The sequence below is a fragment of the Phaethon lepturus genome, unplaced genomic scaffold, assembly GCF_000687285.1.
Source record: "Phaethon lepturus isolate BGI_N335 unplaced genomic scaffold, ASM68728v1 scaffold37630, whole genome shotgun sequence".
Lineage (NCBI taxonomy): Eukaryota > Metazoa > Chordata > Aves > Phaethontiformes > Phaethontidae > Phaethon > Phaethon lepturus.
Window position 1 is genome coordinate 21,118 of NW_010513220.1, and position 24,750 is coordinate 45,867.

Below are 24,750 nucleotides of genomic sequence, written 5' to 3' on the forward strand. Positions count from 1 at the left end.
GTATAGGTATGTTTCTTCTCTTTGGGATGGCTCCTATAGTAATGCAATTAATGTTTTTAAAATCCATTGTGGTCGTTGGGGACACTGGATTTCAGTGACCAAAGGGATCAGCAGATGATAGGAAATGCTTGCTTAGCCACTGTCAAGGAAGTTAACTGCTTCCCAGATGGACAAGTTTGTATTTTGTTTCTACAGGGGTTTTGCCACAGGTCCAGATCCATCAGGAGGCAGGGAAATATTGCTGTCTCTTCCTCTAACACTTGAGATGAATAACAAATTTGTGGCTGCATCCAGCAGGTGGCAAGCACAGCACACTGAATTATGTCTGAGCCAGAGCTGCTTCTGCCAGGGGAACCTCCGGATATTGCTCAGCATATGCACATGTGTACATGAACAGAATATCATACAGATAAATGGCAAGTTCTGTCAGTCCCTCACCAGCTTAGTGAGTGCTGAGGCAGTGGTACTGTTCTGGATGCTATTTATAATGCATGGGACTATTGCCATATTAATTTTTGAGGAACGGTTTCCTCTTCTATAAGGATAGCTCTAAGCTAAATATAAAGCATTATATATAATAGGAATAATTTAACTATGTCTTTAAATGACACATTCAGGTTTCAAATTTTGAGATACTAGCTTGCAATTAAATTAACTTAAAACTTTAATGAAAGTGCATTTTTTAACGTAGGGCTTTAGAAGTTCTAGTGAATCCTCACGGTGCCTTGTGACATATAAGTAGAGATTGTTCCCATTCTAGTGGAGACTGTTGACAATTGGCAGCTGGAATAACCATGGAAAAACTGAAGAAACTTGCCTTAAAATAAGTGAATGAAAGAGCAGGAAGAAACACAAGACTTCCAAACCTGATTGTAATTCTGTTTTTTCTTTAAAAAGTATTAAACACACTAAAAAAATTTCTGTAGTTTATATAAAATAATTTCCTGAATTTAAAAAAAAAATTAAAATATTTGTGTATATGCAAGAGACTGATAATCAGAAAAATACGGATAATCCAACCACTAGCTACCTGAGACAAAACCACATTAGATGTATTATTTTGAAGATTATAAATATTGCAAATTCTCAAGGGTCATGTTATTGTCGACGTGATATATGTAAAGTTTTGGAAACTTTAAGTTTTGCTGTGTTGAAAAGTATTTATGAACTCCTTTATCTTTGAAGACAATAAATGAGTGTGAATCAAGAATAAATATTTTCTGGAGCTCATCATTTGAGGTAAAAAGGACACATGAGGAAATCATTAGTTAAAATTTCTTACAGTGCTTATCACCTTTCCTCCTCATTTGTATGGTGAGTTTGAGCCAGGCTTTTGTTCTGATTTATGCTAGCATAAATTTGAATGTGTTCCATACACATAAAAAAAAGAGTCTACCCGGACCAGATACTCTGGGCTTAGTTTTGTATAAATGGAGAGAAATTCCATAAAAGCCAAGAGTAATGTTTGGTCGTGGATGTTTTGTGATGTGACTAAAACTATTATTAGCTAAACTGTAATATAAGCGTCACATTTTTTGCTTATCAGAATGTGAGTTTATTAAATGTCCAGGAATTTGAAAAATTGAGTGAATTAGCTGGTAACTTCTCCCATGGAGTGAATTGGTTATTATATAAAAACAGTTTGAGGTTTTTTGATCACCTCTGTCCCAGAACTCATGTTTTCAAATACAGAATTTGACTTTAGTCACATAGAGTATGGAGTCAACCCGCTTCGTAAGTAGTGTTCTTCAAAGTCAGTGTGGCATATCATGAGAAAAGTTTGAGTGAACACCATTTGTGTGTGTGTATACATAACTATGTATACATAGTTATGTATACGTACCTATATACATAACTGCTATAAAAATACTGGGATATAAATGTACATTTATGAAGCAATGTTTGAAATCTGAGTAGGAATATAAATCTAAAAATATATTCTATATTTAATAAATAAATCTGCATTTTATTGTATATATTATTATGAAAAATTTGCCTTTTAAAAAATGAAACATAGTAGCATAAATCAGGATGAGACCAATTTCAAGGACCTTAGATCTCATTAGAGTTTAAAATTGGACCTCTATATATAGCATATATTTGAAAATATATTATAAATATGGTATGACATTTATGTCATTAAACCAAAACAAGCAGTGTAGCTCCAACTCCTTGAGCAAAATTTGGAATAGCTCATGTACGTGTGAAACTGGTCATTCTTAATTCGTGTAGTTTATACAAGCTTTTCCTTTAAAAAGATCTCTGAACTTGTTAGGTGTTTTCTCTATCCTTCTTTTGTAGTTCTGTGTAAACAGCAGGATGCTGACAGAAACGCTGACACGCCTGTCCACCATTTATGTTGCTTTCAGTGAAGAAAAAATTAAAACCAAGCAGTCCTCTTCACAATGTAAAATAAAAGGCCACTGCTAAATCTTTACAGTATGATTTCTCTGAGGTGATCTAATGTTTCTGTGATGAGCAGTAGGCTGTGATGTTCAGGACTGCAGATGAGTTTTGTCATTCTTGCTGCTTCATTCACAAGATTGTTCAAAAAAAAGTATATTGCAAAACATGTCACTCGGTGTCGAAAGACCCAGCAGTCTTTTTAGTGGGCAAGCGTATATTTTCTGGTGGCCGATACGAGAGGGAGCTCATTTTTGTTGTTAGGCTTGGATGTGTGCTGACATTTGGTGGAATGTATTTTATTAGCTGAAGGAAGTATTTTTTAAAGTTTTTTCCAAAAAACACATAAAAAAAAGGATTCAAACAGTTGTTAAAGTAAGCGATGCAAATGGTGAAGGGCATAGCCGTATCCACAATATCGGTGATTTTGCAGTCTGTTATTACATGTAATTGAATTAATACATCCAGAAAAGTGAATACTTGATGAGGAATCCAGGAAAAGAAAAAGAAAAATACTATTGCCACAATCATCTTAAAAATATCATCATTTCTGGTCTTATGTTTTTGAATTTGATAGGCCTTCTTCAGGGTCTTCCAGATTAAGGTGTAGCTTGTTAATATGATCAGAAAAGGAATTAAAAAGCCCAGCAAATTTTTGGATAAACCTAACCCGACCCGGAGCGTTGTGTTATTGTTGTCATACCGAAAACCACAGACTGTCATGTTCAAGTTCTCAGCAAAGAATATGTTACGATGAATGATGACAGGCAAACTGGCCACACCAGCAAGAAGCCAGATGGCAATGCAAGTTATTCTGGCAACAAACATGGTACGTCGAATTCGGGACTTCACTGGGTGTACGATGGCCAAGTACCGATCAATACTAAGGCATGTCAGGAGGAACACGCTGGCATACAGGTTGAAACTTATCCCCGCTGATGCTAATTTACACAAACAGTTGCCAAAAGGCCACTGGTACTCCATGGCCGTGTAGGCTGCCCAGAGTGGCAGAGTTATTAAAAAACACAAGTCAGCCAGTGCCAGGTTTAGAAGAAAGATGCTGGCTACTGTTTTTAATTTCATATAGCAGTAAATAACAATAACAACCAGGCTGTTCCCAAATATGCCTATGATAAAGATGATGCTGTAAACAGTTGGAACCATAATGTAGATGTAACTGTGCCTTCCTGAAACGGGACAATCGACATGGATTCTTTTAACCGTTTCTTCAGAGTAATTTGGGACCATCTTGATCTCTTCAGCTGTAACCTAGTTTCAGGGAGAAAATATGAAGTTCACACCTAGAAGGAGAAAAGAGGAAGAAAATATTATTCATTGTATTTAATTTTTTAAAAGTTTCAATTAAATGCAATTTGAAAATAAGCCATCTTCAAGAGTGTTCTCAACCAATTTCTATTTTAATGTAGACTTTGTTTGCAGAATAAAACAGAGGTAAGAATGTTAGGAGTTGGCTGAACATTGTTAGATTTTTTTTTTAACCTACATGAAATCTAACAAACTTCTTTCAATTAACAAGGTTCCAATTTAAAATAAGACTGATTAGTGAACATATGTCATAAAAATAATAAAAGACTCAAAATAGCAGATTCTTATAAATTCAAGAGAGTCTTTAGGTTATATTTTTTTCTATTATTAGGTGATATATCTAATGAGCAAAGTTATTCAGGTATCTCAAACTACACTTAAGCACTCTGAACACCAGTTCATTCTGTAAATACAAAGTAATCTGTTAAAATAATCTGAATTCAGTTAAGTACTCATTTCTGATCTCTGATGTGAATCACTAGATATTTTTTCTTTACATTAAGCTTAAATTCTTTGAGACAGTTTTTACATCACAGAGAAAGGTGAAGACACTGACACAATCTAGCGTTCCGTTGTACCATAAATACGTTAAATATTCATGAGTTACCTAGCTCCCAATCTGGCTTGTAACTATGCTATTTAACTACTAATGAGGAGAAAAAAAAAAAATCTGTGTGAATCCAGACGTGCTGATTTGTTGCACATTTAATAACTGTGGAAAGAGTTTAAGAAGGGTGCAAGGGGGAACCACAATTCACATGACCTTTTCAGATAGTGACAAAATTTGTGTATCCAAGAGCTGAAGTTGTAATCTTAGTGTATGGGAAAAATATTTCTGGACTGTATTAAATGTATGGAAAGGGTATGAGATCTCCTTTACAGGGCATCTGTTTGGTTTGTGAGGGCTTCTGTGTTTTGCAAGAATGATTTCCTTATTAATGACGTATGACTTTAGGAAGCAAGTAATAACGCTGTAAGTGACTCTAAGTGTCACTAAGTTTTTTTCAGAGTCTACAAATAGACAGTCTTCTCTCAAAAATAGTGGAGACTTTAACTGTTGGGGTTTTTTATTATTGCAGAGTACTGTCTATTGCTGTCTGCAGGATCCTGACAGCTGTCAGCCAAACCCAACTTATGCTCTCTCAAACACAGACTAAGTGAAATACATTGGCTTAAAAAAAACCACCACCCCCCCCCCCCAAAAACAAACCCAAGAAACAACAAACAAAACCCTTGTAAAGATAAGTCACTTTTATATACATAAATATACACAGTCTAAGATCCTGGGCGGTACAGATGCATTCAGAAAGAAAAGATACCCATCGTTACAGGAATATGGGCTATGTTGTTAGAGAGGTGGTTGCTCATTATTTGTGTTGTTTAGCACTTACGTGCCTGTTGAGTGCAGAAGGCTACTGTGTTAAGTGTTTGACATGCTCTTGTTGGGAGACAAACCTTATTCCAAATGGATTGACTTTTAATAGGGAAGTGAGGCATAGATATGTCTCAGCAAAGACTGTACAGGAAGTCTGAAGTGCAGCGAGGAACAGAACCCAGAATATGGGTTGCAGGCGGCATCTTGTGAGCAAGGTCACCCTTTGGCCCTCTATTTATGAGCTTTTAAAGACTTGATATTTCTCTATCTAAGTTCATGTTCTATTATATGTTTGCATTAATAGGCTGATTTATTTCCATAAAGCTAGCAGGTTAATTTCAAGATTTAGGTTCTTGATAATTCTCTCAAGTTTTGGAATATCTAGTTAAATGCAACTAATAAATTCTTTGTCAAGGTGTGCAGCGTGACACCTCCCAGTCTCTCCAATTCTTTCTGAATTAGTCTTGTTGCCTTAGTTGGTACAGATGCCTCAAAATGATGTCAGCTACTTCTGCCATATTTAAGATATTAACAAGTCAAGCAAATACAGCTAATGCAAAGAAACGTACAACATTCGGATCACATGTGGCACTGTAACGCATCCTGAGCAAAACTTCCTGGCTTTCAAACTGTGCCAAATCTAGAGTATGTGGTGTTTGTGGAAGGTCATGCTATGCATAGGACAGGGAGAACCACTATAAAAAGATTTCAAGATAAATCCTCTTATTTCATCCCTTTGTTTGTGAAGGTGCCCAAGGAGATTTGACAATAACTGGTAGGTTCTGCAACATCAAGGTCTGGCAATACTTGCCCTGTCCTAGCTACGTGCTGGGGCTGCGTGGTCTATTCATTATCATAGACTTTGCTCACTTACATACCCCCTGAGATTACAGCCCAGAACTTAGCAGTAAGAAACGGTAGTGAAGGCTGTACTAAGAAAATCACCACTGCAAGTTAGACTTGCAGTGAAGTGGATTGGGCACAGTTAAGGCAGAGTAAGACCTTTCTCTGTGACTAGATTAACCGATCGGTGGAATTATTTGGCAAGTGTATCCTGCTCTGTGTGTACTAACTGGCAGATTCAGTGACTAAGACAAATGTAGCTGATGGTGACTATCCCCCCCTCGATGGGATTGTTTCTGTGTGGTGGCAGATGCCAAGTTACCTTTCTCACAGTCGCTTCATCTGCCCTTTCAGTTGGTGGTGTTTAACTTCCAGTTTCCCTTTTCTACCCACATGGTGGCCTGTACTTTTTCATGCCAGTAGTAAGTTTAGTTGATGCAATTAATAGCATAGGTGCTTTCAAGGAAATGTAATGCAATAATGATTATATTATGTGTTCAGAAATGTGTTAAAAAACCCTGAAAATAATTGACTTGGGAAATTTGTGTCTGGCTCTCTAAGGTATTGAATTCCCTGAGCTTATTTTGGAGTGCTTGGGAAGTAAAAAAGGCAGAACAATTCCCATGAAGAATCGGGTATTTGGTCAAGAAATAGTATGATACTTCAATTTATCTATGTAAGACTGTAACCCTTCTGGAATTAAAGGTTTTGGTGTAACTCTGAAGTCAGAGGAATTGTGCAAAGGATGTGTTTGGCATGTTATCAGTTTTAGACTATACTAAGGAATTACAATCAATAAATGAAGAAATCCATCACTATTTTCAGTAAATGGAAAGGAAACAGAAATACATAATGTGGTTGGCTTTGTGTAAATAGATATGGGTTGCCATATGTGTGTCTGAAAACAGTTTGACTGTTGCTATGAGAATGTGCCTCATAAAAGCCTTACATTTGAAGCATGGTGAAGAAGGCACTGCTAATACCAAGATGAATTTTAAAATTTCCTAGAAATTTCAAAGTTTCAGAGCTAGCCTCAGATAGGTCTGCTGTCTTGATCACATCGGTAACTTTAAAGCATTAGGAAAAGCTTCAACACAGGATAAATCATTTGTTTTGGAAGGCATGAGCCCATAGCAGTGCTGAGTGGTGAGACGGGGCAGCCATGGTGGTGTGCATTCCTTACAGGCAATAATTTCTTTTCTGTACTGCTGTTACTCTCACTTGCCACAGTTCACCTGCTTATCCCAGGATCATGGTTATGTACATATTATGCAAAGCAGATACTTCTGCATGGGAAGTACTGCAGATTGTTTAACAATGTTATACAAATAGATGGCTGGTACAGCTTGATGCTGCCAGAAGTCACCAAAGGAGGTTAAACCACTGGCCGGTTAAATGCAAGTATTGAAACTGTGCACACTGATAATTCCATTTAAAGCATCTCAAATGACCTGAGTTAACATAATGATAATTGGATCATTTTAAGGCTCATACACACGGAGCTTTTTCTAAGAGGATTGAATTGATGTGACTGTGAATGGTGTGGCGACATCAATCTCAAAGCAAATTATCTGGTGAGCAGCAAACCCCTGTTGTATGTTACTGTCCTGTTTGACCTTTTATCTTTTTTAATTACAATGATTATAATAAGTCACTGATAATGAAACGCTTCAGACTGCTCTACCAACTATTATTTACCACTCCATTCATTGCTTCTGTTGGGTGAACATGCATCCTAATTAGACTGCCTGTGGAAACAACAAGGAATGCTAAGCCCACGCAAGGCAAACAGCACTTTGCCTACTGTAAGATAAGATAGAACTGACTGTGGCTTTCTGCGAGAACTTCGTCAGCTATAAATAGGTAAGCAGGTGTCACAAGTCAGATTTGAAACAAAAACGTGGTTTTGATATTTGCTTTGACAAAGACTAAATAAACTCAGACTGACGAACCCCGCCACAATGTAGCCACCTCATCATTAAGTAAGGTGAATTTGGCCTTTTTTTTTCTTCTGATGGTAGGTGGATTATTTACTTTTCTTACAAATGATTAGATATTTCCATGTTTAAGAGGATGATGCATTCTATTTTGATATAAAATTATCACACAGGGAGAAGGGAGGCTGAAAAATGTTTGGAACAGCATTGTTCGATATATTAACAATGTATATTTCTTTCTGGTAGCGTAAGCCTTTTCCTTTATCTTGAGTTAACACCACCCCCACCCCCCCAGTTTTTTTTCATTTTCTAATTGCTGAAAAACTGATGATGTTTCCACATGCCTTATTGCACTGTCTTTTTTCTCCTATCCAGCAGAACAATCTCCTTTATCCTCATTGCCTTAATGAATATAATTTCTTCTACTTCATATGCCTACTTCAGCCTCCTCCCTGCTTTCCCAGTGTTCCTGACTGTAAAGCTAGAAATTTACCTTTCTCTTTATTTGTGCTGCTCCTTCTAACAGTCTGTATTCCCCACTCACAGCTTTCCTAAGTGTTTCTCATTCAGAGTTGATAGGTGAATTAAGGAGGGTGAAAGAAATGCACGTACTTGGGTGAATAAAGGGACGTAATTCAAACTGTTGTGGCCTTGCATGTGCGTAGGCCTCCTGTCATCACTAGCTTCCACAGAGCTGAGCATCTGACCGCACGGTAAATGACAAAAAATCAAAATATTACTGAAATGGAACTGCAATAGGCAGTACTGGAACAGACCAGAACATTGTCCATGCATCAGTTCATGAGCATCAAGAACAGAAAGCAAGCTTCAGAAGATCCGTAGTAATAACTATCCAGTTGGTTGTTGCTTTTGCAATTTTGAATCTGGAGGTGGTTTGACATCAACACAAACAGAATTTGCAGGACCTTGTACCAGCCTGTGCATTTTCGATTAATAGCTGTTCTCCTGTTCAGTCTTGTAAAGCAACGGCCAGTCTGTTGAAATTTGCTGTTAATTTTGTGGTGTCTGCTTTTTTATTTCAGAGTAAAGTATTTATCTTTTTAATTTTCTAGTCTATATGTGGATTCTTTGTGCCTTCACCTTGCAAGCCTTGGAGCTGGTCTACTTCATTTGTGCCAGCTCTATATAGCTGGAAAATAAACTGCATGTCATCTTTCTAGGATCTGGTTCTTCTATTGCATCAAAACTCTCGATTGCTTATTACTTAGCTTTGTGCTAGCAGAGCACCAGTTATTGCTACCTTGTAAATGCAAACTGTTTATGTACTCCGACCTTCTCTACAAGAACTTTCCACCAGCATACTTCAAAAGAATCTGTCCTTCTGTATGATGGCTTCATAGTTTGTTCTGAAAAGAATGAATGTCTCTCTTCTCTTTGTTTTCATAACTACTCTCATTAATTTTCCTTTCGCTTCCCAAGTATCTTTTAACTGTACTCAGTTTCAGTCATAAAATTTGTGTGAGAAAAGGACAGACAAGAGGACTTTTTCCTCTGGGAAAAATCAATGCTTGTGGAATTGGGAGTGCATTTTGAATGGCTGAGGGGGGAGTAAAATGTGAAGGAAAAGGAAAGTAACACAGTTAAGCGTAGTAAGCATTTAAGCATTTAAATCGCTTTGAAGTTTAACTCATATATTTCGACCACTAGAGGTCTGTATTTCCTATTTTAAAATAAGATAATTGCTTTATTTTATATTCAAGTGCCATCACATTTCAAAATACCCCCTTCCTTCAAGATTATTTAAGATGCAAACACAAAGCAAAATACCTGTCATTGATCTTCTGCATTTATGTAAAGTATAACGTACCAGAATGAACTATTTTAAGTTTATTTTAGTGTCTACTAGCTTATTTCTAATTTCCTTTATTCTTGTACGTTCCTGGTTTTGCTGCCCTTCAGTCCAATTCTTGCAGTTGTAAGCCATGGAACAAGATTGTGGTATTTTATTTTTTCAAAGACATATGCAGCTTAAACTCTCTAAAGTTTTTTGAGCCAAATTAAGAAGAATATTTTTAAAAGGAGACTAAAAGTATAGTTTTCTTTAAAAATGCAGATGGAAAAATAGAGACACCTACTCACTAGATGAAAAGATTATTTTAAAACTAACTAGGCATGTTATTAATCCTACAACTCTCTTTCCAAATATCAGACAGGGAGTATTCTTTAAAGTAATTCTAGGTTAACATGACTCAAGCGTATTTTTCCTTTTTGGAGGAAGATATTTTCATTGTTGAAAATGCCACTTCAGAACTACATTTAATAATTCTTTTCTTTTTTTAAGGGATTTTTGGAAATTGAAAGGCAATGTGAGCCTACACATTTTTTTTGTTATCCAAATAGTGATTTTTTTTTTTGATCTCGTGTGCTGTATATATTTCATGAATTGTAAACAAATTCACTATTTGAAAATGTAAGCATCTTTAACACTTTTTAGCATGCCACCCCCCCTCCCCGCCTTATTAATACACCTGGGTTTGTCGTGACCACTTTGGACACTGTCAGTGCATGATGATGTTTGAAATACTCTGTTTGAAATTATTTACCTAAATAGTTCTCTAATGCTAGTAAGTAAGGGCAAACAGCTTTCAATCCGGACAGAGAAGAAAGTTTGTTAGTGTTATGGTGACATTTATTTTATTGAAACTAATAGATGAGCAAAGCAGAACCAAAAAGTTTATATTAACTATATTGTCTTGTGCCAGATAAGTAGAAATAATCAGTGTCTTGTCCTATATTTATGTCAAATGGGTTATAGAGTGTCAGTGTATTTTTATGCACTTAGGATGTTTGGATACAAGCATATGAGGCTTATATATCTTGAAGCTGCTAAAAATAGGAGCTTTTAGAGAGAAAAGAAGGAGTATCTAAAGATAGAAAACTAGTAAGCAGTTGGCTAGATTTACAATGCAGAATAAAGAAAAATAATCTTTCATTTGCACACTCAAGGACTTTGTTAGAAATGGATTTGGCAAAAATTGGCATAAGTGAAAGGCTACCCCTAAAACACTAACTTATAGGGCTGTGGAGTGATGAATAAAATATTCCAAATGCTTTTTTGGGATATTAAATGATGAATACTACTACAATGTAATATGTGACACGTTTTCTGCATGCTCTTTTTAACGGCCTACAGTATAATAATGTCAGTTACAATTCTAGTGGTTGCTGTCACAGTAAAAAATTGAAGTAGTTTTTGCACGTAGTCTCATAGTACTTGCAGAGTCCAGAAACACTGGAAATATTTCTTCATGCTACTTAGCTCTTTGACCAAAATTGATTTTACCAATTCCCTCCTCGTGTTGTGTGTGTGTGTGTGTGTTTTTTCTAGAAGTTGGGAAATCCTGATGTACGTATCTCTATAAAATTTTACTCGCAGATATTAGTGCCCAGGAAGGATTGCTCAACTTCACCAGAGTTTCTCAACCTCACTAGAACTTAGTGGTTTAGTGAACACTAGCATGGCAATGATTAGGGTTTGTTGTTTGTTTTATACAAAAGTTTTACTGATCTACAGAGCACCCATTATGGTTAGCTAAGAGTCTTTCAGTTGAGAAGTTTCAGTATCTTAGTTTATAGGTTTCATTTTTTGGATCCTCTAGGTTTAGGTTTAAAAGTAAGCATTGTTTTCTGAAGCTTTTCATCTATACACATGTAATTTGGTTTTTGCTCATGTTAAGGGGAGGAAAAACATTCCTGGGTTCAATAAATGTAGAACTAGATTCCAAAATGCTGAAGAATTAACCATTCTCAACATGCAGTGTGTTTATCTAATCTGTTGAGGAGGATCAGTGAGGTGGTGGTTTTAGAGATTGCTGGTTCTGGCCTGACAGATGTACCTGATGCTTCAGTTATCTTAGATTTTCCACATAATTTTCTGGTCTTTCTTTCATGTTTATCCATCAGAGCAATTTCTGTTTTCTTTCTTTGACCAAGGCTGCATGAATGTGTTGCAAACTCTGGTGTTTAGTATGTCTTAGGCATTATATATCCTTAAGAGGTGTGAATATGAAGTTATCTGCACAGCAGTAACCTAAAACTGAAAAGATAGTTAATTAAAGTAAAATATTTCTAGCTCAGTACTTCTAGTTCAGTACTTCTGAAACTAAACATCAAAAGGCTAAGCTTCAGAAAAGATGTCTGAAAGGTGAATCTCAATGTGATAACCCCTTGTCCCAGTCACCTCAGTTGCTCTGTCTTGACAGGAGTGAAGATCTAGGTTATTAAACCTGTAGCTGAATTAGTTTTTAAATATGAAAAATTAGTTTTTATAGCAGGAGGCAGTCACTCTTCTTGTTTATACCACAGGGTGAAGAATCGCCTTTTTTTTTTTTTCCCCTAAGAGGCTGAAGACACTTAGACATATTAAGACTTTGAAATGAGGGCATTAACTATCACCAGCAATCCAGCATGGATTTTTTGCATCTCGGTTCTAGCCATTAGCTTTACCAAAAGGGAAGCTTGGTGCCCTCCTAGGAGATAAAAATGATCAGTAATCAGTAGGCCAACCTGAAGTCTGCTGATCAGGGACACGTCGTCTCGTATTGCTAACAATGCTGTTTACTGCACATTAGATGCCAGGAAGGAAAAAAAAAAATCTGTTTCAGATCAAGGTAGGACTAGGGTTTTCGGCATTTGGCATGAAAAGCTTTTTGAAGGGCAACACAATGTAAGGTACTGCTTTATTTTGAATACACAGTTTACTGCACATTTGTAACTTCAGATTTGATGCCTGGTTATGTAGTATCTTTAGGGTATTTGGAAGTACCCGAAAGAGTCAATAGTTAACAAGAATTAAGCCATCAAGTCCCAGAACGAATAAAAGTGAGATTAGTTTGAGCTCTGAAAGGTTACATGCTGCACGGTTACTTTCTCTGAGTAATAGTAAACAAATGGATTAACACATTTCCTTTATTGCAGCTGGAATTGCGTATATAAAATATAGTGTGCCCCATGTGATCATTTTTAATAAAAGACAAATAAAATTCAGGTTTGTTAAGTGCAAAGAAAATAATTTGATGGATTTTAAGTTTCTATTCTGATAGCTTAGTTCCATGGAATAAGAAGTTTTAAAATATTATTTTTTTAATTATACAGCCGTGCATATTCTACACAAATGTAGCTTCTGGATACCTAACAATTTATATTGGCATCATTATTTCCAAAGGGAATGAACCATAAGTTTCTACTGCAAACTCCTCCAACCTGAGGAGTAAGCGAATTTACGTTAATTCTGGGCTTGATCCAGATCTGTATTTTAGCCTTATATTAAAAAGGCTGTGGAGAGGCAAGAGAGAAAAACAACTTACTGAAATAAAAAGCACTGCTGAAAGCCCTTATCATGCCCTCTCCAAAAAAAGCCGGAGATCAGATACAACATGTGAGGTATCTTACCTCCTTTCAGATCATATATAAAAATCACAATTTGATTTACTGGATATTTCATATACCTATTAATCTGTCTTTAAGGTTACAGAGTCATCTTCACTGAAACTTGTGGGTGCCTCCATAAGTATATGAAAATAGCAATAACAACAACTGTTCTTCCTTCCCAGCTTGTAGGAGAAATACTGTGTTTTATTATTGTGGTTTCAAACATAATAATATAAACCTTTAATAAAGGGTTACGAGACATTTTCCATGTTGTTTTGAGTCTCGTTGGTCTCTGGTAATTCTTATTTCTTGCTGGAGTGTACGTCTCTTTGCATCCAACACTGAGAGAGTTCTTAATTTCACTGTCCAGATCTTCTCAGTATCAGCGAATAGTTTCACTGGTCCAGTGAAGGTAGCTATCACCTGGGGAGTGGCCTTTTTGAGGGAATAAAGGCCACTTCCACAGACTGCTCTGAATGCAAGACAGAGCCTTTCCTTGGACAGTAGTAAAAGAGAAGGCACAATGCTCTGAGCAGCACAGAGAGACATGTAGGCAGTTAGCTTGTTGTTTTGCTGGTTCTTAACAATATCTGGATTTATAAAGACAGTAGTTCCAGCTCAAGATGCAACTTGGAGGTCCCAATTGTGCCAAGGATTGCTGAGGTTAGAACTGGCTCTGACTGGAAGAAACAGTACTTGCATGTAAAGATCCTTTATAGAACTGAGTATCTTTAGGTTTTTATGACCACTTTGAAATTCAAAACTACTGAGAAGGTGTCAATATGACTATCAAATTGAGATAATCTCCAGTGCTCAGGGGAAGGGCAAGTTTTCTGGACTTCTCTCCTTACCGGCATGATCTCATTCTGTGATTAAACCAGCTGACTCGTCTGTACTTCAGCCATTTGCTCTTTCTCTAGTTTCACTGAGGCAACAAGAAACTTCCTTTGTAGCAATGCTCGGGCCAGTCTTTTAACAGAACATTGTTCCCACTGTGAACTTTTTATCTTTACAACTGCTTGAAAACAGAAGTGTGGCATCTACAAATATTAAAGATTCTGTAGCAGAAATTATGTGCTTCTGTTATCTAAAACACCTGAAGGGATGATGCTTTAGAGTGCTGGTGTGAAAGGCACAAGACTGTTGTAAGAGGGAAGTTGCTTTTGCTAACTTAGAAAATCACATACTTACCATGTGCTTTTACCACGTAGATTTTAAAGCTCCTGAAACTCAGCCGAACTTTGGGAAACCTACCCCACTGGAGGGGGAGATGCAATTCCTACTGAGGTCACTACAGACAAGGTCAGGCAAATGCTGGAAACATCTCATATAGATTGTTCCTCTTGGTGTTGTGTGAATAGTGACTTTTCAGAGCAGCATGATATTAAGGGTGTGGGCAATATGGAAGATGCAGACAGAAACATTTTGGATAGGAAAGGAAAGAAGCCTGACCTTTGCTAAGGAGTCCAAACACAAAGGTTTTAATGAATCGGATGCACCAGTGTTGATAGGAAAGGAAGAGTTAGCCTGTCTTTTCTTAAAACACATGATGAAAATTTACAACATATGGAAATTATTTTTATACAGCAGAAAGGAGAGGTTAGTAACCTCAGGAGTGCTATATAAATCTTTCTTCTGGGAGTCAAATGAAATCTTTGTCTCTCTAGAGTTTATTTGCATTATGAGATTTATCATTTGATGATCACAGTTACGATGCAAATAATATTTTGGGGCCTTCAGGGTTACAGCTACTCATGTAGACTATGGCTTGCAGAACTGAGCCCCAAAATTTTAGTGTCTCATGGGGATTCCTTGCTCACAAACCGTTATTCTGTTACTGACTCCAGGACATGAGAAGACACATGTATGCATTGGCTCTTCCTCACAGTTTTTACAGCATATAAAACTCTAACATGTTATATTTTCACTTCATTTGAAGCCTAAAGTGCACCACTTAACATGGCTGTTGGCCTCAGCAATTTCTGCAGCACAGAGTCTCTTTCTACAGGGATGTCGTGCTACTCCCACAGGCAGCTGTGAGGAAGCAACAGGTACACAGTTCACATCTCCTCTAGGCTCCCCTGCCTCCTAGAGAAAAATTGTGGTAAAGGATAAAACGTCTCTGAAATTCTTTTAATAATGTTAAAATAACAAAATTACATGTGTCATTAAAGGATGGAAAATAAGTATTTCTATAGGGAGGCACACAAAAAAAAATTAAAAAAATCAATACAGCCAGATAAGGACTGGCTATAAGAGGGGTATTACAATCTACTCTGTGAAATTCCAGATACTGAGTGAGGTCAGTAAGTATATGCTTACCAGCCTCTGGGTAAAAACAGGTAAAATTTACACAAGTTTAAACTCTTGGTTATGTAAGTTGTTGATAATTTAGCAGAATTTCATGCATCTAAATTAGAAATTATAATATTCTAAAATGGTCACTGAGTGACATGCCCATAGCAATATGTAATACTGCCAGAACCCTCTCTGTGACTGGCAGAGATCACAATAGAAAATGGTATGGAAAGCCAGAGTTGCAACTGTTTCCTCATGCAGCAAATCACCTACTTCTGGGAGAAGTATTTTTCTGAATCTAGGTGCGAATTCTTTGGCCTCTTGTTTTGTTTTGTTTTACAGCTCTACTGTGAAAGACAACTCAAAATCAGTGGTGGTGTTAGTATAAACTACTGAAAGTGATGTTTTAATTAGGTTTCTGTTGCTTCCTCTAGGCAAAGAAATTTGCAGGAGGAAGGGTAGGGGACACAGCTAGTAACTTTGTAGACAAAGATGGAAGGTGATAGGACGACTTTGTTGAATTTCAGGTTAGTTTGAATAGAAGCTTTCTTGCTACGTCCTGGTAGTTCAGTTTATTCAGAGACTAGTGTCGTTTGCCTACTCTTCCACAGTCATGTTATTCTTCTGCTAAGCTAGAAGATGTAGAGACAGAAGTTAACATTATGTATGCAACTTAGGCTCCTGAACAACTTCCCTTAGTTAAAGGTGGTATAATAACATGATGAGCAATGAACTCTGCAAGATAACATTACTTCTACTTTTCTGGTACAAGGAACTGCCTCCCTGTAGTTTCTTGTAAAACAGCAAGAAAGGTGCTGCAAGAGAGCTTACATGCATAAACTTGTCCAAGTTGTGCAGCAAATCAGGAACATTTTGACACGCATGGAAACAGTGCTGTGTGTGAGGCCTTACCTATATGTTAATCCTCAAAAGCACGTTTTCCTGCCTTTAAACTAAATCACCAGGGTGGAGCCATAATGTACCAGAGAGCTTTACAGGTTTAATATGCAGTCCCTTCTGCCAGTTGTGCTTTTTATTTTTACTTTTTTCCTTTTGCAAACGTAGTGTAAATCAATGAATAACAAGTTTTAGAAATGCATTGTGCAGAGCAATACAGTTATTTTCATCTGCAACGTGGCTAATTATCAAAAAGTGGGAAAGAAACAAAACAATTCTCTGCTTCTACTCCAGAAATGGAGAGATCTCCGCAAAACAGATGTGTTCCACTTACTAATCTAATGGAAATTAGATGAGTTGGCTGAGAGTGGTTCATGTTACACATTATCTAAAAAGACTTTTCCTCTCTAAAAACCTCTAACAGATCACATCCTTGCTTCTTACCCATCACCAATGTGGTTAAAGTGACTGATAGAAGCTTTTGCTTTGAGTAATGAAAACCTTAACTGAAAAACAAGCACACCTGCAGGTGCAGCATGTCTATGTGAACACAGACATACAGATAGCACTAAAGTGTCTGTCATGTTAATTAAACCAACTAACATGGAAGTCTTATCACTACATTTCCAATACCATGGCTAGTGATTTCCACATCACTTCCTGCTAGTCAAAATATGATGGCTCTGGGGAAAACAAACCTCATTAACTTCTTTTTATTTTACTTCATGCTGAAAAATACCAGTTATCTTACTGGAGAAGCAAAAGCAAATGCATTGTGGATTTCTGTGCAAGGAAATGGATGTTAAGATTTCAACACGTTCACTCAGAAGAAGCTTTGTCTTTCATGTATCATAATTCTGCAATGTGTAATAGGATTTGATTCACTGTGACTGATTGAGACACTTGATTACTTTTATATAATTTATTTAGATATCCTTACAGTGGGAAAATATCACACAACAGCAATACGCCTCAGAAAAGACTTTTTTTTCCTTAAATGAGAATGTTAGGAACAGCCTGGAGGGAGAAGTTAAAAGATTAAAAGCAAAGGATCAGCATGGAGGCTTCTTAATGAATGCCTCATTAGGGTCAGAAAAAGGGAACCAAAGGCAGAAAGGAAAGAAAACAGCATGAGTAACTGGTAAAGTACAAGAGTTTATTCAGACAAAAAAAAAAATCTTTTAAAATGGTAACGCAGCAAAGCCCAAGAGAAGTTAGTATCACTGTAACAGTAAGTGTAACATGGAAAACATAGATGCCCAATTGTGCTTTCACTTGCACAAAACTCCTGTTAAGGGCAGATCATTATGAAGACTAGAAGAAAATTTGAGTAGCCAAATACAAAGACAAGCAATGTCTCTGATTTTTGTACAAGTCATTTGGACTAGTGAGGTGCTAAGGGGTTAGTCAAAGAGAATGAAAGGTCAAATATGGACACCTTAATCCATGTCAGTGTGAAACATATTATCACCCATGAAAAAAAGCAAGATACTGTGATCCTTAATGCTTTGTCTGGAAGGCAGCACACTTAATAGAATGATACCAAAATAGATGTTCTGCCAAATTTGTACAGCTTGTTTCCTGTTTTTTTCGAAGTAAAATTTATTACTCTATTTTGAAAATAAAATTCATTAGTGAACTCTCTTTACTGTGCTGGCTCTGAGATATTCCTGAGGACCAGCAACAGAGGTAACAGAACAAAGAACGCTGTTACAGCCAGAGTGTGAGCTCAGCTATGATGCTGTGAATCAGTGCCTCCTCAACAAAGCGCAGTCTTGGTTCTCAAGAAAACATAACTGTGCAGTTGCCTGGAAAAGGTAGTGCTGTGCCCTCCAAAAGGTGCCATATGAGCTTTACTTTAGTGCTAGGAAAATTACCAGTTGAGCTGAGCAAATGCTTGCGTGTGTGGCTGTCCTGTACTGATATGACTTTTTTGATGGTATGTCTAAGAACATGGAACAGCATCATAAAGTGTATTTAAAGGCAAAGTATTTTTGAACCTTTTTTCCTTTTAAGTGCTTTTCAGGAAGCACATGGGTAAAGAAATATCTTTTACCTGAAATAAAGCCTGATTTGAGAAAAACTGTAGTTGTCTTATGGTAAGCTGATAATAACAAAGCTAAGAGAAAAACAATAAAGACAGAAATGTAACTGCAGATCTAGAGTCCCACTTTGAAAACAGATGTTGATTCCTGCCCCATGCTTTCCATTTCTGATTGTTGTTCATCAAGTAAGGAACATGAGGAAATTAAGTGGTAGCGACTAACTCATGGGCTCAGTGTACCTTGTAGCTGGGAGGAAAGGAAGAATGTGTAGACTTTTAGGCTAGGGTAACAAGAATGACGGGAGAAAGGAGAAAAGATGAAAACCAACAGGAGTTTATAAAGAAAAAGATGAAAAGGCAACGTATATCCTATGAACTCAGATTGGGGGGGCATGCATGGTTCCTCAATAAACAAGATCAGGCTGCATCTTTGTACATTATGTGCTGCCTGCTTCAAGCGAAGGGTCTGGCCAGCCTGTGCTGGTGACAAAGCAGGGTTAAATGGAGGATGACTGCCAACAGAACTCTTTTTTTTTTTTTTTTTAGCAAGTCAACTAGTGCATTTTTCTCCCTGGTGAAGCCCCCCAACATAAAAGGACAGCTGTTCAGTGGTTTTCTGTAATGTTTTACTATTTGCATGGGTCCCTCTGAGCTAGAAATGCTGAGGCACAGTATTCTCATTCATTGTATCTCTCTCAATTTTCAGAAAACTCAGGCGGCTCAGGAATGCTGACTTATTTTCTATTCCTGTTCCTATACTTCATCTACTGATTGTTAGATTCCACTAGCCAACAATCTATCAGTAACTGACAAACTTGTATGATCTATAAGTAAAGAAACGAATAGGTGAATTAGCTGAAATTAGGCTTTTGATGAAATCATTCTTTGTTGTGGCCCTAACTCATAATTATAGCTTTTGCTTCAAAGAGTGAAATACCGTCTAAATATTGACCTTGCCCAAATTCAGAACCAGTTTCTTTAGATAATGCCAGTTACCTTTTGCTGTAGCCTGTTTTTTGCCTTATCTTCAATCATGCCACACACTGATGCATTGCCAATCTGATCTCCCTTTCCTGCTGTGAGGTTGTCTTCAGTTATTACCCCTTTTCTGTGCCTATAAGAGAAACGCTACTCAACTACAATAAAAGGAGATAAACACCACAAATAGCAACCAAGTGTTCTAGCTAGCATTGTAATACAATGGATACCTGGACAGTTTTGCTATCAAACAAAGAACAAATGGAATGACACCTGGCAGCCCAAAATCTGTAGTTCTTTCAGATGATGGTGCAACAGAGAATACTAACAGCATGCCATTTGGAGCATGATATTTTCCTATCCTTAGTTGCAATTCACTTGAAAGCTCAAAGTAGTTTTTGTATAATCCATCATTTATCTGAACATAAGGCCATAAATGATTAGTTCAGCCATTCCATTTCATACATGCTTTGTCACAAACAATCACAGCTGTTAGGACTTTCAGTCAAGATAACTTCTTTTCACTTGTTTGTTACAGCTGAGGAAAAAAAATATCAGGTACAAGTATCATAACTCCCTTTGTTTGTCAGATTTGTTAAATTCCCTAAAATGTTCAAAATCTTCTAGAGCACTTATGTCAATTTTTTTTTTTTGTAAAGGATACATTTTAGGAGATGGTACAGAACATGGTATGAGTGTGCTGAGTACAATGACTGTCTATTAGAGAAAGTGATCTTAAGAGACAAATTTGATGGAAAGGGAACTAAAAGAAATATTGTGGTTAGCAAAAGCTTACTGGCTTGCTTTTCACTGCAGGGTGTTTAGGACCAGAAGGAGGAGACAGAAAATGATACCTTGATTAGTAACTTTCTGTGCAACAGCAGCTATATTTAAGAAAACAGCTCTGCTGGAGCCCATCTGATCTTCAGGCTGCAGCGTTTGGGCCTCATGCATGAGGTCTATATACCTTTTAAGCTCTAAGAGTAAATTATGTTGCTACCTACTCAAAACTCTCCCATATATTTGAATTTACCTTATGAATACATACCAAAATTTTAGCTTTGCATAAAATTTTAATTCCAGAACTGCTTTTTTTATTCACCTGGAAAATAATATCACACTTCTAAAGTGGAACCTGTATGCATCATGTCTTGATAAGTATCTAGGATTCAGTTCTCAGCAATACCAACCTATTTATTCCTGTTAGCATGGTGGAAACTAACCCTATGGTAGAAACTAACCTGCAATAGTGAAAAGAAAAAATTAGTCTCCCCTCCACTTTCCCCTCTCTTCATAAATGATCCACATGTTTCATATTGTCTTCAGAATTCCATGAGATTTCTAAAAATTTTTTGTGATGCTCTGCAATTTTCTCTTACCAGATTTTCAAACCTGATCCTAACAATGCAGAGGCTGACTTCTTAAAAATACCATAATCTCCCTTCAGACAAACTGTCCAAAAAACAGAACTGCTATCCAAGAACACTGCAAAATTGTTAATTAATATTTGGGAGGAACACATGTTCTAACATGACATTCATGTCAGTGCACTTCTGACGGAATTGTTGCACAACTGAGAGTGTGAGGTACAAATACCAGCAGTAAGCTAGATAAGACTTAAAAACTGAAACAAGATTACCCAAAGGCTAGAGATTTAGCTAAACATGCAATAGAACCTACAATACAAGTAGATGGCTGGGCCTGTAGTGGCTAGCCTATATCCTGACCTACTCCTCGCAGCTGTAAACTGTAAATCTTACCAGGCTTGCAACTCTGAAAGGATTCTGAGATTTTACTTTTCTTTCTGGAGAGAGATGATGGTTTAAAATCAATGGATGTAAGAATTTGTAAGGGGTTTGATATGCAATTACTCTTTAACTAGCATTGCAATCTAGATTAATTGTGAGGCTGGTGTTCATTTCACTTCCTTTTTTCTTCTCTGCTCTGTCATTTGTTGGGATAGGTCTGATCCTATTCCCTGTCAGATAATTAGTCTCTTTCACTCCACCTGTGCTGTCACCAGCCCAAGCCCCTTTTGTTATAACTAAGGAAACAACTGCGGTGGTTTTGTTTCAGCTTTCAGACCTCTCTTCATGTTAGTACTTTGGGTGCCAGAGGAGATATGTTGCTGTGTTGCCTGTATTCCTGTCACAAATAGGTGAGGGTTTTATTTTGCTGTGCTGCCCGCTCCCCTCCCCTTCCCTGACTTAGCCATTTGGCCATTTTCTTTGGCATATCTAATACACTGCCCAAGTGGATCTAATCATACGCTGATGAATCTTGAAAACCCATTTCCCTAACTCAGCTTTAGGTATAACATACCAAAATTAAATTTTAGTCTTTCTCTTCTTCTTGAGGTGTCTCCCGGAAGATAACCGTTAAATTCAGCTAAAAAAAGCACAAGATTAACCATGTAATGTGAGTCAGACATGGATATTTATGCATTATTTTAATCAAATACTATGTTCTCTATCCAAATCAGGAAAGAATGTGACCTTTCATGAAGTCACCAAGGCAGAAAAGGAGACTTGAAGTATGGGGAACACAGATACATGCCAACCACTCAAACAATTGGATGCCTCTCACTATGTGATTAGATGCCCTAAAATTTGGGCAATAATTTCCTCCTCAGCCACAAGAGAGATTATGAATACCCCTGGTGACACTAGTAGCTTCTGGACCTGAAGAAGGTCCAGAGGAAAAAGGAGAGGTAGTGAGCAAATGAGAGTAATTTGTGACTGTTTAAAACATTTTCAACTAATATTATACTTCTGAATAAACAAGAGTTTAACTAGGACAGTGTAATGGGAATTTGTAGTTTATGTAACTCTGAATTACCATATTAATTACTGGAGGTGTAGTAAGGAACCATAGGCAGTGCCAGAGAAAAGTACTACCTAAATGTATTCTTTTAACAAACACAGAGGATAAAATTACAATGGTGCAGAAAACTTAGGAGTGTAGGAAAATACAGTTAGTGCCCACTATCTGATATAAAATTTTTAATGGGAATCAACTCTGACGCATATCTGTCTGCAAACACAGTCCATACGTTTCAATGGAATTATTCTAGAAAGTGTAAATAAATACCATGTTTACTTTCTGCATCTGCCTCTGTTTTTATAGTACTACAAATAGCAAAAAGAAATGAGATACATTTTCAGATATTTAATACAATTAAAGATGATATTAATTCAGTGGGTAACACAAATACAAATCACACATCTTCTTGTTCTAAGCAAACTGTAAAAAGCAGGTTGTAGAGTTCTGAAATTTTAAACTGAAAGGCAGCACTCTCCTCACTTTTTTGCAGTGCTGTGGATTTTGGCATTTCAGGCTGGTATTTACTGTCTTTTAAACCAGTAACTTCTAGTTGCAGTTTTCACATTCTGTCCAACACAAGCAAGGTCCTGTTTCCAAGCAGGAAGGCAGGACATCTTGCACCATTGGAAATGGCCCCACTTCTGCTCTCCACCAGTGTAAGAATTAACTCTATTTCTATCTACTACCTTGACAAAAGTTAAGGGGAGAATGAAACCAACTATATTCAAATTCAATGATAGATGTGACTTCCCTCTCTTAATCATACACAACCACTTTTCTTTCTCAGTTTAGCAACACAAACCAGGAAGCACTCCATAGTGGAAACAGATTTTTTTTTTTTTTTTCTCTGCTATGTAGCTCAAATTGTAGAGAGGAAAGGTGCACAGAAATACAGTGTTCCTGCTGGAAAGGCATATAGTTAAAATTATTAATGCGTGAGCGAAAGCTTAATTTGGAGGCACTTCAACAGATTTTTGAAAGATGCTGTAATTTAAAAGATTATGGTGGCAACAAGCAAAATGGACTGCCATAGTCAGGAGTGTGAAACATTTGTCTGGCACTAAAACAGAGCTGAAAGCCTTTCTACATTGCCACGGTAATTACCTGCCTCGGGCCATACTCAATCCTCCTATTCAGGCAAAAATCTAATCATGTTAGCGGTGTGGGTTCATGCAAGTGAAGAGAAGACACCTGCACCCACAACAAAAATCCTTCTTTACCCTCATCCCTTTGAGGTTTGTAATTTTACTGAGCCCATTTACTAGCCTGTCCCATGCTATGCAACACAAAACAATGAAAACAAGTACTGCTGTGTATGGAAGTGATGGAAATTTAGAGTGAACTGTAGCCTGCTCTGGACAGAATCCTGCTGTCACTTATTGCCATACATCTTATTAATTTCAGCGGGTTTGCAGAAATATAGAAATGGCTGGAACCGAATCATGCAAATTTATTGCTTGTACATACTGTGATCCTATTGACTGACTTAGTTGCTGATATGCCTGTTAACTTGCTTGGAAGAATATAGGGCTTCTGTGCCTGTAACTAACTGATAACATTAACTGTTTTAATGTACAGAAGAGGGGGAAGACAGTAAATATGTTACAGGATTTCACCTGAACATATTTAAGAGCTCTAGTTCAGTTTAACTTTTAAGAGTCTGAGCTAAGTTTAGAAGATGGCTGATGTAATGAAAAAAAAAGGGGGGGCTGGCAGCATTTTAACTTTTGCTAACTAAAATTTAATCTCTGGTTGGAGATCACTCCATTTTTTTTCTGTAGAAAAGGGATAAGTCTGGTTATGGAGAGTCTACGCTCGCAATTTTGATGAAACCAATACTAGTTGCTAACTGGTGGAAGCTGTATTGCCTGTTAGAGTGAAGGAGAGAAGTGTTTGCTTTTTTTCTTTTTTGCAAAGATTTTTGAAGTCTCAAATCATCAGCATTGCCTTCAGTGATTTTATTTTTTTTTTAAGTCACAGTCACAGCACAGTCACAGAAATTTCAAGTGCCGATCTGATCCCGACCAGAGGATGCAGGCTGGTGGGAAGAGCCTTGGTGGCGAGAAGGTGTTACCGCTCCGAGGGCTGTGCCTTCCGCCAAAGACTGCCTTTGCTTTACCGTCAAACTGCCGAGAAGCCACGGAGGGCAGGGCTGTGAGCCTGCGGGGCATGCAGCTGTCTCCAAAATGCACGTGTGGCTTAGTGAGCGGGCTTCAGGGTAGCCGGGCCACAGGGCTCAGGTGCCCGCGTTCTGCCCCGAACGGAGCCGTCCCCGGCCAGCCTCGCCCAAACAAAGCGGGCGTTCCGCCCGAGGCTGTACCGGACACCTGCGCCCGGGGCCGGGCAGCGCTTCCCGAGGAGGGGTGAGGGGGTCGAGAAGCAAGCGGCGCGGAGGCAGGCCGCTGGCTGGGGTCCAGCGGCACCGGTGGCGCGTA

General features: G+C 37.6%; 1 protein-coding gene across 1 annotated transcript; it reads right to left on the reverse strand.

The window, feature by feature from the left end:
- Positions 1–2,314: 2,314 nt before the first annotated feature.
- On the reverse strand, positions 2,315–23,505 carry AGTR1 (angiotensin II receptor, type 1). Its single transcript, XM_010289529.1, has 2 exons — positions 23,420–23,505; positions 2,315–3,704 (listed from the first exon to the last, which is right to left on the reverse strand). Exon 2 carries the CDS (start codon positions 3,649–3,651, stop codon positions 2,575–2,577), a length of 1,077 nt encoding a protein of 358 aa, XP_010287831.1. The 5' UTR covers positions 3,652–3,704; positions 23,420–23,505; the 3' UTR covers positions 2,315–2,574.
- Between the last annotated feature and the right edge of the window lie 1,245 nt (positions 23,506–24,750).

Excerpts from the sequence above, each read along its gene's own strand:
- AGTR1 (XM_010289529.1), bottom strand. The coding sequence starts at position 3,651 with ATGGTCCCAAATTACTCTGAAGAAACGGTTAAAAGAATCCATGTCGAT.